Genomic DNA, 17,006 nt, shown 5'->3' with positions numbered 1-17,006 from the left:
TTTATGGTCGGAATAGCAATAAAATATCATGATATGACAACTGGTGAAAATTTATCGACGAGATTCTTTTTCCTCTCTGGTACGATCTTCGTTCATCCTCGAGGCGAAAAATATCGAAAGGAAGGAAAAAATGCTGTTTCATGTATCATGCCAACAGGTCACACGGATCGTGGTCTCATTTGCCTAGGGTACTTGAGAAATTGCTTCGAATTTTTATTTCGTGACGGTGGGAAATGTGCAATTTTACCATTGCTTTCAGACCATCTTTCGTTTCATGTTTCATGGATCTTGTTATATTACTTCTGCTTACGACCAACTTTTATTTACAAAATTTAAATACTTGTCGTATAGAAGTATCGATTTCTCATTTTAGAATTTACGACATATTTAAACTAGGTTGGTGTACACTATATGTAATGTTATTTCTGCGGAAGGCGAATTTGATAGGTCAACATCATCCGTTAGATTTTTCCTGTTTTCCTGTTATTATGACCCACATTAAATCAGGTGTACCCGATATTAAGAAGATTTGCAATAAAAATATCTAAGCCTTCACATTATTGGCAGTTTGGATGTAAATTCTCGAATCATTGATCATTAGAAAGCGATTATACGTCGTGCCATTCGTTAATTGCCTTCGATGGAAGGCAAATCCATTGAAGACACGCAAAATTGTTTCATGTTATGTCCATTTGACTTGTTTTTGGACGTAAATAAAAAGTTCATTGAATTTTTATTCGTGTTTCACGCAGCACAAGTACAGAAGACAAGGAAGAAAAAAGAAGAAACAAGGCAAATGATTAGAATTTTCTGGTTCTCTTTAGAATTCGTTCACTGTCGTTGCAGTTTTCGCCTTTTTATCTTCCAGTTGGCAAGCGTGACTAAACGTGGGTAGCCTGGTTCATTGGATGAACGACATAACGAAAAGGCAAAGTGAAATCCAATGGATTTTTAGCCGTGCGTGAATTGCACGATTCCATGGGGGTTTTCAACGGATTCGCTTCTCTGTTGTCGATCGATTTTTCGTTTTACAATTTGTGACCCATTGTTTTCACCCTGATATTGAGAACATCGGAGAATGCAATGATAATATAGACCTTTAGCCCTTTTTTCACCTTCATTTGAAATTTCGCAAAATAACATCGAAATACATTCATATCGTTATAAAGACGTAATTGGAATTATATGAGGCAGTTGCAATATGTATGATTAAGTATGTGATCCAACACATCACACTATTCTTATTTCTAATCAGAAAGTTGAGAGAGTTAAATTGAACTTCAGTTAAATCTTCCATTTAATTTCTAACGAAGCAATTCGTATTTCCAAAAGAAATTAAGAAGTTACATCTGAATTACTTATCCAAATTTACTTATCCAAATGCGAACTCCTCTTAAGGGTAATGAGGAACTTTAGTAAACACCGAATATATTAACTATTTGTGTCTCGATGAGCAAACCAAACAAAAATTCGTGTAATATAAAGTTAATATCGCTAATACCATACTTTAAAACAAAAATGTCAGCCAGTCTTCCAAATACTAAGAAACCCCACTTGCATTCCTATTTCTTTTTCTCCTTCATAGCCTAAAAAATTTTCAGAAACTAAATCTTTAAAAACTTCATTAATTCATATCAAAAACCTACAATTTATGCTCCCTTTCGTAACTTAGAAACCAAGCTACCGTTGAAGAACATCACACATTTTAAAAATTCCACGCACTTCAAGAGCAAAATCAATTAACCGAAAGAATTTTCTGAACGAGTGTATAGAAAAAAAAGTACACTTGCATAACGAGCAGAAACTGGCTTTCGTCGCGTTTTAGCCGTGATGGAACGCGAGCGGATCTCGAAGACACGATGACGCGCTTCGCTCGTGTCCCCGGAGTAAATCGCGTTCCAGTTTCGTTTCGAGATTTAGAACAAGTGCAACGAACGTCTATACTACTGAGGATTTTCTTGCGTGGCGCCCCGCATTTAACGATATAATCGACGGTGCTGGACACGAGATGTCGATCGTTCACCGAACATGGAAGATTAATGTTTCCACGCGAACGAATGAGCGTTCGACTCTTCGACGACGCGTGTTCCTACCTGGAATGCGTCTTACGTGTCGCAACTTAAGCTCGAACGAGTTTCTGTCTCGCTTATAAATTTTAGTTGCCCCTGTAGTTGGGAAACTGCTGCTTGAAACCTTGATTTGCTTTGACTAATTCCGTCCGTGTCGTTTAACGACTTTTTTATCTACCAATTAGTGTAGGTATTTTATTGGAGCATAATTCGATGTTGTAACTTTTGTCAATCTCCTGCAGTGTATGAGTTGCTAGTTTTGAGTGTGTGGGGCTGATGGGAAGATCGATAGTTAGCTTAGTTCTGGATATATTGAGTTAGCCTGAGAATCTGGTTGGATTCTCAAGTTTTGGGACCTCCTTTGAAAGTTTCGTTTTGACTACAACACAAATGACGTTTAGTGTCTCCTGTGATTAGAGTACCAATGACTATGCAAATTTTTGTTTTTATGAATACAATTAAGGAAATATAATACGAACAGCATGTCCACTCTAGATATTTTGTTGTATTATGTGGACACATGTGTACATTTTTGTATATTTAAATATTTTATACAAACGCCCATAGTCTAATTACAAGAATGTACGTTCATAAATTCAACCAGAATTTCATTCCATTCTAATTTGGATAACGAAAACAATGAATTTCTATGTTTGAGGATCTGTATAAACTTTCCACATCAAAAAAATTCCACTGTACCTTTTTCTTTCTGAATTTTTTCTAGTCTTGTTAATCTTATCAAACAATACTTCCATGAAATCGGATTGACACTGTTCTTACGAAGATTTGAACTAAGAATCCATAGAAATCTCGACAAGGAACCCATCTAGAGCACAAAATTCGTTTATCTACCAACGTGACGCGTGATTCAGATCACGTCGAGGCCAAGCGTCAAGATAGAATTGATCATCAAAATTCAAAAGCTTGCTACAACGTTCCGATATTGTACGTTCGACGGGCAAGCGGCTTTCATCGTAGAGAAAAGAAAAAAGTTTCAAACGTAGCAGGTCACGGGCTGGTAGCACGAGTCTCGAAGCGATGATCGTCGCGTCCCTAGAGACCGAATGACGTCCTAGTTTTCCAGAAACGATCGTGCACAGCTTCGTCTTTCTGTATGCCCGCGAAGGGGAAACGGACATTCTTGATTGAAACGTATGGTACGTTGCCGATCGTCGAGAATCAGTCGTCATCTGTTGGTGAAAGTGTAATGAAAATATCATTTTCTTGCGCAAAAACTCGATCAAGAGGCCCCATTGGAAATGTAGTGCAGAACGACGGCTGCGGTGAAATCATTTTTCAGTGGTTGATGGAAATTTAATGGACGTTTTCTTGCACGTTGAGTAGGATTGAGCTGTCATGCAATGATTCTGTTACTGGGACAAGCGGAGTTAGTCGATAATTTATGCGCCGCTATAAATCCTCTAATATTCATTTACCGGAAATTAATGTTCTGTTAAATCGGTGATTATCTTTCGTATTAATTCAATTCCTTTTTACCTCGTTTTGCTGGTAGGTTGCTGTATATGAGTGTAATAAAAACACGAAATTCTATTTGATATCAACAGTATCATCGAAATCTCGAAGAATAATATCATCGAAAATCATGCCTTTAGTCCAATTTAACATTTCTATAGTCATACAGTTTTATAACATAGTCATACGGTTTTTTATAACAGTTACAATAGACCTATTTATATCTTATTTTTCCGAGAAAAACGGAGGCAGCTCTATATCTAAATAACATTAGAGGTCATTTGTATCAAATAATTATTCGAAGAGAAAAAGATATAGATTTTTAGTACTCAATAGAAACGTTTACTACTATTGATATTAATTGCCTATATATATTTTCAACATTTTTATATCCTCTGAAACTGTTAGAAATTGTCATCTCTTCAATTAAAAAGAATATCCCGATCGTAAAACCCTCTTCTAAACGTACTAAAAACAACTTTTCACCAGATACAACCAGGAATCGATAAAAGACATGCGATTATAGGTTTCTATGCGGCAAATCGTAACGGACATACTATTGGAAGAAAGCACCATAAGCGAACCGCGCATTAACGACGATATAAACGTTTCCATGCGGTTTGATAAATACGCTAACGAAGGTGCTAAATTAAGCCGTGAAAGTAAATAAATTGCGCTAATTGCCGATGTATACAGGTGTCACATTGAAAAATCCTATTTTCTCCTGTTGGAAACGGTGTTTCTATACCTTTTCTTTCTTTTCTTTTTTATCTTTTCTTCTTCTTTCGTGAAGCTTGCTTCGGGTATGATGACACGGCCCCTGGGAAAATTTCGCGGAAACTAATGACTCGGGAAGCGATCGGTGTCATTAGCGGCCACGCTGTCTCTCTGTTCACCAGTGGACGTTAATAAAAACTCTAATGGACTGGTCGATGTTGTATATTGGTGACTTTGATGCGGTTCTCGTACACGAATGACTCCTCACAACCGGATTCCGCTTCTTCTAACGAGCGTCTCCGGATATTTCTTTATTAATTTTTCTTTGTCGCATGCCAAGACCGTGGCGAGTTAAAGGAGGCCGATTCGGCCCGACACACGGTGAAATCCCCGTAGACATTGAAAGGTCACTTCGCGGTCTTGTCTTCTCGTCCTCGGACCTCTAATTATTTCGTTTGTGTGTTACTCGAATCGGCCGGTGACTGATGCATTACATCCTCCTGCAGGAAGTTTCACTGAATACTCTCTTGTTATTTCTTGTTATCTATATCTGGGAATTCGTGTAACGCCTGTTTGTTAGCTTTTAGAGGCAATGGTTTGAAATTGTGTTGAGTATCGGTGTATGATTTCTCAAAAAATATGAAACAATGAGACAGCAAGTAATAATAATTGTATATGTTACTGGACTAACAGCTACGAAATTAATTTAGTGTGTAACGGGCTAAAAATTTATTTTATTAAAATCTCAAGCATTATCTGAAACGTGAAAATTGTGTTGCCAATAAGCGAATAAACAGAGATATTTTTCATAGCATAAGTACATATCGTTAATTTATGACATTGTACAAGTCGGATCATTGGCACGCATTCTCAGCGCGAGCGTGTTAAATAACGTTTATGTTAATGGGTATAGGTGAGCCAATATCCTTCGAGAGAGGTTAAGATATTGCCGTTTCGTAATATCGTCGACTTTGTAGGCGTCTCCCATAATAGCAGTATGCCTAGATATCTCTATTTGTGCTCAGCTAAAGGCGGAAATATACAAGCTCGATGAAGAAAAATATCGCGCAAGTCGTGAGTACGCCAATACGCGGTGATGTACGAGCGGGACCGTGGTCGCTAATAGCGATCAGGACAATGGTGTATTTAAAATTTTATCGTTTGCCCAACGAGCACCGTTATGAATCACGTACAATCGTGATTTAATAACTGAACGCGACTTCGCTCGCCAACTATTTCATTCCCCCTTCCAGTATTCATCTTATAGCTAGAGATGGGATTAAGTATGTTCGTAATAGGTTCGAATCTGACCGAAATGTCTGGAATATGTTGTGTGTATTTTGAAAGAAGGGAAAATGCAGAAGGGAGAAGAAGAGGGAAAGAAGGTACAGGTTTGGAATAGAAAAAAAAGAAGAAAGGGTGGCAGAAGATGCATAGAAAGGAGGTAATTGATAAACTGTAGATGCTTATTTATTTGCATGTATGTGGAATTTAGAAGTGTATAAATATACAGGATGCAAAATGCATATAATGTGAAAAACGCGCTCACTATAAGATTTAATATTCGCGGCCTACATCGCAACGAAGAATTTCCATTCAGAAGGAAGGGAGAATAGGTAAAAGGAAAAGAAAATAGGAAGAAGGGGAAATACATGAAGGTATGTAAGGGAAAAAGAAAAAAAGAAAGACACAAAGAATGGCAGGAAGGAAATAGGAAAAAAGGTACAGAAAGTTTCTTGGTTGTAAGGAGACCTTTCCTCCAGGGTTAAAATAAAAGAAAATTAATATATGCTAACGTAAAACTTTCATAAATACTCTACGTCTCGAATATACTAAATGTCTGATAATTAGTGATAGTTAGTAACGAACTAATGCTTTTTGTTAGATTTTAAAGGATAAGATTAGTATTTAGAAAGAGGAAAACTTAATGGTTTGAAAAGAATGTTTCGAATACCGTTACAATGTTGCCTTTATGCACATATAATTGGTTTTAATTTCGTTTGTATAATATATTACCTCGTGTTTGCACTTTCCCCCTTTTGATAGAAGAGACTTTCCTTTTCGCTTCTCACATTTGTCGCTACAGAGAGCAGGTTGAATTTATTTTCTATTGTTCGAACAGCTGCAAAGGGGCTTCGAAGCACCCTATGGCATTTCACTTTAAAATTTATATCCTTTAATACTGCAGCTTCGAACGAAGAGGTTTTCAATCATTTTGATAGGTCCCACGGTAAATTGAAAAGTTAAAAATTATTATTCGAGTGTATAACACTGGTGCCTTATACAATCATAAAATATAATAAAATAAAATATCGAATCTTTTATGTCTCATAACTCAACTTGTGCATTACGATACTTAAGCAGATTGCAAAGTGCATTCTGTGAAATTCTATATTTACTTTCAGTTGCAATTGTTTATAGAACATTTATTATTGAACTTAATAGAATTCATCTCTCAATATCTTACAAATGTTTCCAATCGAATACTTTTATTGGTTACGCATTGGTATTGAAACTTTAAGGTAGATGGTTTTATTTCACCGTGGTTTCACTTATCCTCTGCCTAACCACAAATTCAAACGTTCAATTTGAACGTTGATTGCAAAAGACAATTAAAGGAAAGTCGGTCGTTAAAACGGCGCAATGTTTCCACTGTCTGACACGGAAGTGCTTGTGAATCGTCTTGATTGGTATTGCATTTAATCTCAACCAGATGCACGCCTACAATCGGCATCGCGATTCCATTCTAATATTCTCCATCCATAATGCGGCCGCCAGTGCATTTATCAAGCTGATATTTATGTGAAAGCTCGGTTCGCGTGCTTTTAGCGACCGTTTTCTTCCTGCTCGAGATTGCACGGATAACGAAGTGATTAGAGAAACGTCCGTGGAATTTTCTTGCGCAAGGTGGTTATTTGCTTAATTGCTATGACAATGACTGTCGTGGAAGAATAATCTTAGTCATAAGAAATCTTCATATTCTTCGTGTAGTACAGGATACTTTTATGGTTTTCATTCGAAATGAAGTTTATATTCTTTTACTTTATTTAAGAATAAAAAAATAATTTCTAGTTATCTTATAGATATCTAACGTAACCCCAACCTAACCCCAATCTAGTTATCTTATGCATAGATGGATATTAATACAAGGCCATTATTTAAAAATTTGGTTAATGTATGTAAAGCCCCTCTACAATAACTCACGTTACATTTTTCTGTACAGTCGCTAGGCTATTTGTTGCCTATGAAACATTCTAATACAATATAGGCTATTAAAAAAAGAAATCATAAAATTGCAACAAATTAAACAATTCATCTAATTACGATCAGCCTGTGAACATCTCTCATTCCGTAGCGATGAAGTCTCGGCTTTCGATCCTATCGCAATAAAACCATAGTTACTTCTCTGGCTGCGGGTTCGCATTATTATAACCAGTCTGACGATTAATCATCGAGCACGAGCTTCCCATTGTCCTGACACGGGTGTTGCATTGTGCGCCCGAAGCCAGCAGCTGACTTACGTGGGACAACGGAATATAACTATCACTGCGTTGTCCATCGGATTCTTATCGGTGACTAATCTGTACTCCAATGTATCTATCTTTCCACCGTTTAAACGATCGCACCAGACCACTAATTCTCCTTTCGATGCGTCGCTGACGCAACTGCAGCCGCTTAATTCATGCATCTGACCGCAATTGTCCATGGAAACTACAGTGAAACTTCGTTTGTCCAATTTCCATTTACAGTGAAGCGTCATTTCGCGATATTCCATTTATTTTGCGTAATGAAATTTTACAGTGGAACTTCATTTCTTTGTTAGAAAATATTCACGATAAAATTTCATTTATTTGGATTTTATCTGCTGGAATGAAATTGTAGGTAATTCTTAATTAACTCGCTATGCGTCCAGTGAAATAATGTATAAAAATAGTATAAATGCAATATTATTGAAAATGTGGTAAATTATAGTATCTAAAGTACGTATTGTTTTATATAGGTATAAAAATTTATTAAAAAACAAATAGTTTCAAAAACTAATTATACAAATCGATGATAATAGATAGAAAGTTTGGCTTAAGAAGCGCAATAGTGCAGTAAATATGGTACTTAAATTTCTTCAAAGTTCGTAGAATTGTATAATCTACATGGAAAAAGAATTAGTAACGAGAAAAATATTAAAAGAAATTTTTGGTATTTCTTTCCATAGTCATCATGTTCAACGACAGAAATGAATATTTTAAGTTGAGTGAAAATCTTGCAAAAATGTTAGATAACCCTTAATGTTTCAATTAAACTCCCGTCGATTGAAGCTACTTATTTGGATATTGTGAATAACGAGGAAAATCAATCAAATTCTATTAGGTACACGAGCTGTTTGTTCCACGATAAGTTCAAATAAATAGAATTCTATTATAATCTGCTTGACAATATATAGTAAATAGGAGAACGAGGTATTTGAAACGATGGAAGATAAAACTGCCAAGAAATCTTATAAAATGGAGCAAATCCGATTAAAATATTAATTTAATTTCCTTAATTTTTTTCCAATTCTTTAAATTTCTTTAATTTCTTTCTAATTTTTTTTTAATTAATTGATTAAATTTCATCATCCAAATTTCTAGCTCAATAATTCGAAAGCGATTGAGAAACAGATTTCCAAGAAATCCTTCAAATGCTACAAATTCGATTAGCTAGTGTAATAATTAGATTCCATTCAATATAAGGACGAGTGAATGGCAATTTTGCGATGAACAAAATTCGCGTACCAGATAACACGATCGAGTCCAACGAACGAATCAAAGGTAGGCACTTATATAGTCCGCTTCTGAGATCTCTCGATGTTAAAATACCGTCCATCCTCGCAGCAGGGATTGCAATCGATATCATCGAACGATAGCGCCATTGAATTGGCCGTGTGTCGATCGTAAGCTCGTATAAATTGAATTTACAGTTACTTAAAGATAATTCGAAGTCCAATTCCGACGTATAAGAGAATGTAATTAAAATCGAGACGCGCCTTCGTAACGGAATAAATACAAATGAAAAGGCTCCTTTGTGCAGGTGGAAAAAGAATTCACGGTGAAAGATGCGATACGAAGACGATCGAACGAGGAGAGGCAATTTTTCAGTTTCATCTCGAGTTCGATGGGTCCGCGTTGCCGGCGCATTAAAAGGATCTCTTTAGAAGGAACGCGTGCACGAATATTATTCGCTCGTTTGATTAATGATAGACGCGCGTATCAGCACCTCGGTATCTCAGCCGCGAGATCACAATTCGACCTAGCCGCAAGTAGGTTTAATCAAGCTTTTCATTACGCGCGCCATAGCGAGCAGAATGCGTGGTTGATAGATCGCTGGTACGTCGAAGGTGATGCGATCTTTTGATTCGCTTATATTGACTATAAAACGTGAGTCAGTTGAATTGCCCTCGAATAGTGTAAATTCAAATTAATCTTTTTTTGTATTAAATTAAGTTTGTGAAAACCTACGCAGAGCAAATTTTATTAGCGTAATAGGTAGATTCTAGATATTAATGCAAATTCCGGTTTTTATGAACCGGTTTTTATATAGAAACAGGACTTAAATAGACATTCGCTTTACTCCTTACTCTAGCCTTTGCTTCGACGCTGTCCACTATAAAACGTGGATCTGTGTATGTATGACTATATTACTGAAGGAGTTAAACAAACAGAGCATGGATACGTTTCTCTAAAGAAATATATAACGATGCTTGACATGATGCAAAGTGAAAATATTACTGTACTAATGAGAGAAATGACTATTCGGTCGACGAACAAGCATTCGGTGGGGAAAAAACGCACGAGATCGATGCGGCTCATTGGCTACTTGTAAGTTCTAAAATTGCATATGGATCCTATTACAAGTATGCAGTTAATGATTAATGAGCTTGGAACAAAGAAAAATTTTTCTTATTTTTATTTCATTTCGTTGCTAGAGATACTAGCTTCTCTAGTGTTTCACTTTAACGGTTCGAAAGTTTTTGATGGATGGAAGCTTAGCCTCGTTCGCACTAGGTGAAAATTAACAGTTTTGACAAACTGTCAAAACCTGGAGAGAAAGTTGTATCGAAATGTTTAATTGTAGGAAAATAAATGGTGTCCTACATTTTGAACATTTTGTAATTTTTTTATATCGAAACAGGTCATTTTATAGATTATGTATTTACATACGTAAAGTACATATTATATATATTAAAATGTAATTTATATATTTACTTATACAAAAACATGTAAAATATCAGAAGTGAAGTTTACGGTATGGTATTGCCAACATATAAAAAGTAAGACACGAAGAAATTCATTCAAATTTCATTTCTCTATGACTGTTAAAAAATATGAATTTGCACAAATAGTTGCACTCTGTTACCTTATCAATATAAATAAAAAACACTCTACGAAAATAGATTCATTTTTTAAACCATGAAAGTGAAAGCGACTTAAAAATCGAAATATCGGAAGTAAACGCAAAGCAGTAAGATCCATCAGAGTCTATAACTCGTGGCGATGCAATAAATATCGTTTTCAGAACGTGCAGCGACGTTGTATTAAAATCAGCAACACCAGTTACACGTGAATTTCATGTTTCCACGTTAGCGGCGCGATACGTAAGGTCCTCGTTACAGCGTTTGCCGCCAGCTAGACACTATATCATCATTAACCGGGCAAGTTCTCCACCATGCCGCGTTATTATCTCTTACATAACCTTTTTAACTATTCGAAATCACTTCTATTACGGCTGGTACGGTGTCATGAAACCGAGGCAACACCGATCAGTAAACGCGTCCATAAGATTAGCAGGCGTCGAATGAGTAGAAAAGTCGAACAAGTGTCGTACAAACTGAACAGGTTTCTAAACCGGTGATCGAGGTTAATTGACCCTTGTCTACGGCGAAGATCAGCTCATAAATTAGAAGCATCACTTTCTATGGCCAGCCGTAAGCCAACGTCGGTTGAGAATAATGGGAAAAGAATAACATTCGTTCATTCGATTTTTCGTTCTACGACGTATATTAGGATCATCGAGGCTCGTGTCGTTACTGTCAGCAACATAACTACTTCATTATAAACCATTTTATACGCGTGTCGAACCGATTTCAACACTAGCTATTTCAAACGAATTAGTTCCATTTCTCGCGTTAAGATTTATCAGCGATGGTAGCCGATGAGATACCGACGCGTTGCAACTGGAAGTTTTCTTTGCTTTCAAGGATTAGAAATATGTACATTGCACAGAGTAGGAAACTGTATCTAGGTATATAGGCTGTTATTATCTCCTCGACGTTCAGCCTGCAATCTGTATTCGATTGTGATTTCGTTAGCTGACATTTCAGTTTGACGTTCTATGCGAGGCGCTGTTATTAAGTTGCAAGACGCACCGTTTCTCCGGATATTAATATTGATCTCTGACGGTTGCTGTAACATAATCGAGAGAAATGAGGCTCGAAGGAATTGTAATGCCAATGTCGATCTCATCAACTCTTGCTACGGCTATGTATATGCCGTACATGGTTTCCTTTCATTTAAATGTCGTTGTTTCTTCGCTGTTTTCGTGTCTGGCGATGATAAGTTCATTCTACTCGTTACCTTCTCTGATTGTATTCTTGCCTAGCGAAGAGGTATAGTAACAGGGATATAACAATATTTAAAAATTAATAGAAAATGGTTTTTGGATGGTGGTTGAAAAGTTAAAAAAGTTATTCAAATCGCTTCAGCCATGCTGATTTATTCCAGAAAAGATTGTTTCTAAAATTGTGTCTAATGAAAATTGTAATATTTCTAAGAAATTCATCGATCTTAATTTCACCAATCTCATACTTCCAATTATCCATAAATATTTGAAAACAAACCTCCAAGGTTTTCTCCCACCAAACATCCGTTGCCCTTAACGTATCATTAACGTACTCTACTTTCTGTTCAACAGGAAGAGATTGGTGAAATCATCGAGTCAGCGCCGTCGACTCCCCTGATCATTACAGGCGAGCCGAAGTATCCCCCACAGACGGCGCCGGTGCAGGCAACGTGCTACGCGACGACCGATCTGTGCAACGTGAAATCGCTTCCCGCAAAAAGCTTCGCGTTCAGACGACAGAACTCCGCTGGCAGGACCAGCAACGCCGTCGAGGACATCGGCGAATGGTCGAACTTCAACACGATCATCGCGAACGAAATCAACGAGCTGACGAAAGAGCTGGAGCGGAAGAGGAACAAGGAAGAGTTGAGGATCGTGCAGTACAAGGAGCTGTTGAACGAGTTTGGCATATCGGACAGCGAGAGTTCCGTTGGAAGCTCGTGCGAGGCGAGCACCGATCGATCATCATCTCGGCCGAACAAGGAGAACCGTGATCGACGAAATGGAAAGTTGTTCAGCGACGAGACAGCCTATCGCTTCCTGTTGAGCTCGGACTACAACGAGCCACAGGATCGGATCGTTTCCGCGGAGAACGATCGAAGAAAGAGCGGAAGCTTACCCGAAGATCTGCAACGCATCATCGTTGCACATAGATATCAACGAGGATATCATAGGGATGTCTTGAACACCGACTACGACCAGCCAAATAATTCATCATTTATGAGCTTCATGGAGGATCACGGGCAGATCGATCGAAATACTTCTAGTCTATCGTCGAAACTGGATCGCGGACGTGCGATGGAGGAAGAGGAAGAAGATGATTCGCGCGCCAAGTACCTTGGAAACAGTTACGACCAACCAAAGAAACATGTAGAGATAAGTTCGAAGACCAATGAAGAAGTCGATGAAAAGAAAACAGTTGGACCTTCGCAGATCGGATCGTACAATTTGCTCGGTATCGACATGGATAAAGACGAGTCGAGCGCGAAATTACCACCGAGACAGCGGTTGGACGCCCACAGAAAGACTAGCCTGCCGATGAATTTGGCGAACCAGAAACGGAGGAGAGTGCCGAGATTGGCTAGAATTCGGCGCAACGACGACCAAAACGCGATGGATCCCGACTATGACCTGGATGAGGATAAAATACATTTGCCTGGACCGAGGTCGTTGGACGGTAACGGGCCTAAATCGGCACCAGTCACGCCAACGGAGGAGAAAAAGTCCCCATTTTCGAAGTTTCTGTGGAAGAAACATGCGCCTGTTTTTCACGAGAATACAGAGGATGTTGTTCTCGTCAGAGTCTCCTCGTTACCTGATCAAGATTTTCTTCATATGGAGAACGACACGTTGCAGGGGAAGAATGGCCGAATCAATTGCAAAGGTCTTTCGAAGAAAAGAGCCGTTTCGCCGTTGACTTTACGTTCAGATATATCGGCGAAAAGATTGTCGGAGTCTGATAAGGATGTGAGACAAGTTAGTCCTGTAGATTTGAAAAAATTCTCGCTTTCGAGATCGAGAGGGAACGACGTAGGTGTTAGCTGCGATCTTCCGAAAGACGACCACGCTGGTTCAATAGGAAGCGTCGATAGTGGAAAGTTTGATCGAGTGGAGAATGTGGACGTGAAGAAAATATTGGATGAACAGAATTCTAGATCTGGTTCGGTGAGCATTTATGAATTTTTTTTTTTCTTTCTTTGAAGATTCGTTTCTAATATCATGAGCTATAGTATGCGTCACATTTACTTTCCTTTTTATTCATAGAACTACGATATATCAATGGAACTATCAAACCTATCAGAATGATAGGTTTCGGAATTTTTGTTTTTAGGATTATCGCTAATATTAAAATAATATTTAAAATTGATATTATATACTTTTAATTATTTTATATACTTCAATATAGCATATATTATAGTTTAATAGATCTGATGTTGGTTTCCACAAAAAAATTTTATATAATATTTTGGACGTAGTTAATTTTCAATAATTTTGCCAGCAATGTTTGAGATATTAATAAATATAGACACGCGAAAGTGAAATTTTGAAAAATAAATGTTCAATGAGTCGGAATTAGATTTATTTGTTCGATGAACACCGGTTGCAGAAAGTCGACGGTAGAACATTACAGGTAACAAGATCAAATCTGTGCTTCGAGTAACGAAGTGAAACACTTTCAGCTACCGATTTCTCTTCAATCCCTGTTATCGAAGATCCGAAATGGCTCTGGTTCATGCTGTCCGAACAGCCCACCGATGGATTCGCTTACTTGTGCCGACATGGCGACGCAAACTTCGCCAGCTATTTCGAGAAGTTCCAGCTTCACATGGGTCAGTGATTGTGACTCTCCACGAGGTAACTCTCACGTTAATTCGAGCGTTCTTCCTGCTTCGTCAAGTCGTTATTTGAACTTCTACTTCTGTCCGTATTTCACAACTAATAGCCAGTGCCAATAAAACACGATAACCTACGGAAGAAGTGAATTTATAGCATGTTCTTTTCTTATTTATTTATGGCTACTTTCAATATTTCATTAACTAATGTTATATACGTATATCGTTGATAGCTAGAAGAACGATGCAACTCAAGAAAGTGTATTTTTCAGGAAATGGATTTCAAATAGAAAGTATGAACTAGAAGAACATTGTTAATTATCATGCTTTATCATTTAGGAATGAGAAGATTTCTTTTCCTTTATAAATTATCTATTAGTATTTCAATTCTCAGATTTGAAGATCTCTAATAAAATATTGTTTATTCGTAGTACATTAATTGAAATTGAATTAGAAATGAGTAAAGACAAATCACACATATAAATGCGATATATCTTATTTTTGACAAAACGAGCTGCAAGAAAATATAGTAAACTCTAAATAAAGCTTGAAATGGTATACAATCCTGTTGATTTACAATAGATACCAAATTCATCATAATTGTCCGTAATTACAACAATTGATTTCATAAACCCAGTAGAAACAAAAGTTAATCATATAATTAGCCTGTTTTCATAGTGTTAACCTGTTAATCAGTTTTCATCCTCAACTACCAATCGTGCGTTCATTTCAATGGCAAAAATGTAAACATTAAGAAATGGATGTTCGCCCGATGGATTTATTATTCTGGTCTATAAATGAATGTTCGCAGCTGAATCGCAAATGGATTCGCAATCGTTGCAAGACGAGAGCACATTGGACCCTGGCTCGCCGCAAGACACCGTGGACGACGACAATAGATCGTCGTCGTCGTCGCAAGATCTTCTGCAGAGCATGGACGAGATTTCCTCCGGAAGCCTGTCGCCGGATACGACTGACAGAGCATCTCCGCTCGAGAGCGGCATCGGCACCGCCAGTCCTCCTAGAAGCACCGATCGACGGATAGTTAAGCGTAAGTCGATTATTGTTTCTCCAAATGAAATTATGTATTGCGTGCACTTTCCTCGAGAACGTCGTTCTTAGCTATTTAACCGTGCAATTTGAAATGTTTTATGGTTTTTGTGTGTTTCGTCAAAATTTGCATGAATTAATGCAATTAGTAGATTATGAATGTTTATGCATTTATGAGAAATTGTAAAATGTGAAGAAGTAAAGAATATATACAATATACGGAAATATATAAAATATCAAAGGTATAATAATCACTATAATTTTTCGTGAATAAAATCTTTTCTTACATTTCTTAGTTTTGTTCATAAAAACTTGAATTTGCATAAACATTCGCAATCTCATAATTCTAAAATATTGAGATAATAATAATTTGTAGTATTAAAAGCCTTGATACCGGGTTATATGGTAGGTTAATGTTACCATATAGTAAAGAAAGAATCAGTAGGAGGTTTTACATTAAGATTGGTTTTATTATTATTAACATGTTAATAAACTTACTTTGGTAAAACGGGACAAAAGCATACTCATCATAACGAAAGCTTATCTTCTTTTCAAATTTCAATCCTTCGTTCTCCCAAATATCCGAATCACAAATTAAGTTATCTTCAGATCATCAACACATCTTTCTATTCCAAATTAAACTGACACTTCATATATAACAACTTAATATTTCATTTAAAATTCCAATGTGTTATATGTTTTCCTACATTCGCCTATGTCCATAAAAAGTTTCTACAAGTGTTTAAATACTTTGGTGGGCCACTATACATTAACTTATCCTCGGATAAACATATCTTCTATACTAATCCAAACACGTCCGAACACTCAAGGCTTCATTGCATCATCAAAGAGTCATCTTCTCGGTCACAGCCCCGTCCTCCAGCAAGTGTCACCGCAAAGAGACCTGGGAGAGGATCCGGCGGCGGCCATCGAAGTTGAACTCGAGGAACGACAAACATTCGCAGGACGTGTGGATCAAACGCGAGAGCGTACACACGCAGACGAAGGAAATCGACGACCAATATTCGCAGGACGCAGTGGACAGCAGCAGCGGACTCGACGACACCCTGCCGAGGATCAAACCGCCTCGGCCGACCAATTTGCCTCTGTGTGAGTTTCATTAACGTGCTATGACGCGTGGACGGCGCTAATCGCGCCTCTAAACACGTCGTGCATTCAACGGACATGCAAATTGCACGGTTCCAATGCCGCTCGTTTTCGAGGAGACAATATTCTACAAAGTCAAACAGCGCTTTTGTCCTGTCCGTTTGCGAAGCAATTAACCGAGCCGCAACGTTTAATCGAGGGAAAAATTCTTCGTCGAGCTGGGGAAAGGTTTCGATGGTAATCGACGTTCCCCTCCAGCGAATGCAAATAGAAAGAATCTGCGACTGTGGGTATTGCTGCGTGAGATGTAATGAAGGAATAGTGGTGGGGATCAGTTGTGTATACATATTGGTTAAGTAGGAAGGTTCTTTAATAAGTTTGTAGA

At 37.6% G+C, this 17,006-nt stretch overlaps 1 protein-coding gene across 2 annotated transcripts in view; it reads left to right on the top strand.

Moving 5' to 3' along the window:
• LOC126869345 (rho GTPase-activating protein 7) overlaps positions 1–17,006 on the top strand; it is a 349,000-nt gene that overhangs the window by 110,135 nt on the left and 221,859 nt on the right. Inside the window, exons 3-6 of one of the 2 annotated variants that reach the window (XM_050625732.1) lie at positions 12,204–13,796; positions 14,312–14,486; positions 15,276–15,515; positions 16,385–16,624. In XM_050625732.1, coding sequence (XP_050481689.1) covers positions 12,204–13,796; positions 14,312–14,486; positions 15,276–15,515; positions 16,385–16,624 — 2,248 coding nt within the window. The remainder of the gene's footprint in view (positions 1–12,203; positions 13,797–14,311; positions 14,487–15,275; positions 15,516–16,384; positions 16,625–17,006) is intronic. The other variant, XM_050625733.1, reaches the window with a different exon arrangement.

Source organism: Bombus huntii, chromosome 9 (assembly GCF_024542735.1).
Source record: "Bombus huntii isolate Logan2020A chromosome 9, iyBomHunt1.1, whole genome shotgun sequence".
NCBI lineage: Eukaryota > Metazoa > Arthropoda > Insecta > Hymenoptera > Apidae > Bombus > Bombus huntii.
Note: the sequence above shows the minus strand (reverse complement) of the source record. Positions and strands in the feature narration are given on the sequence as shown.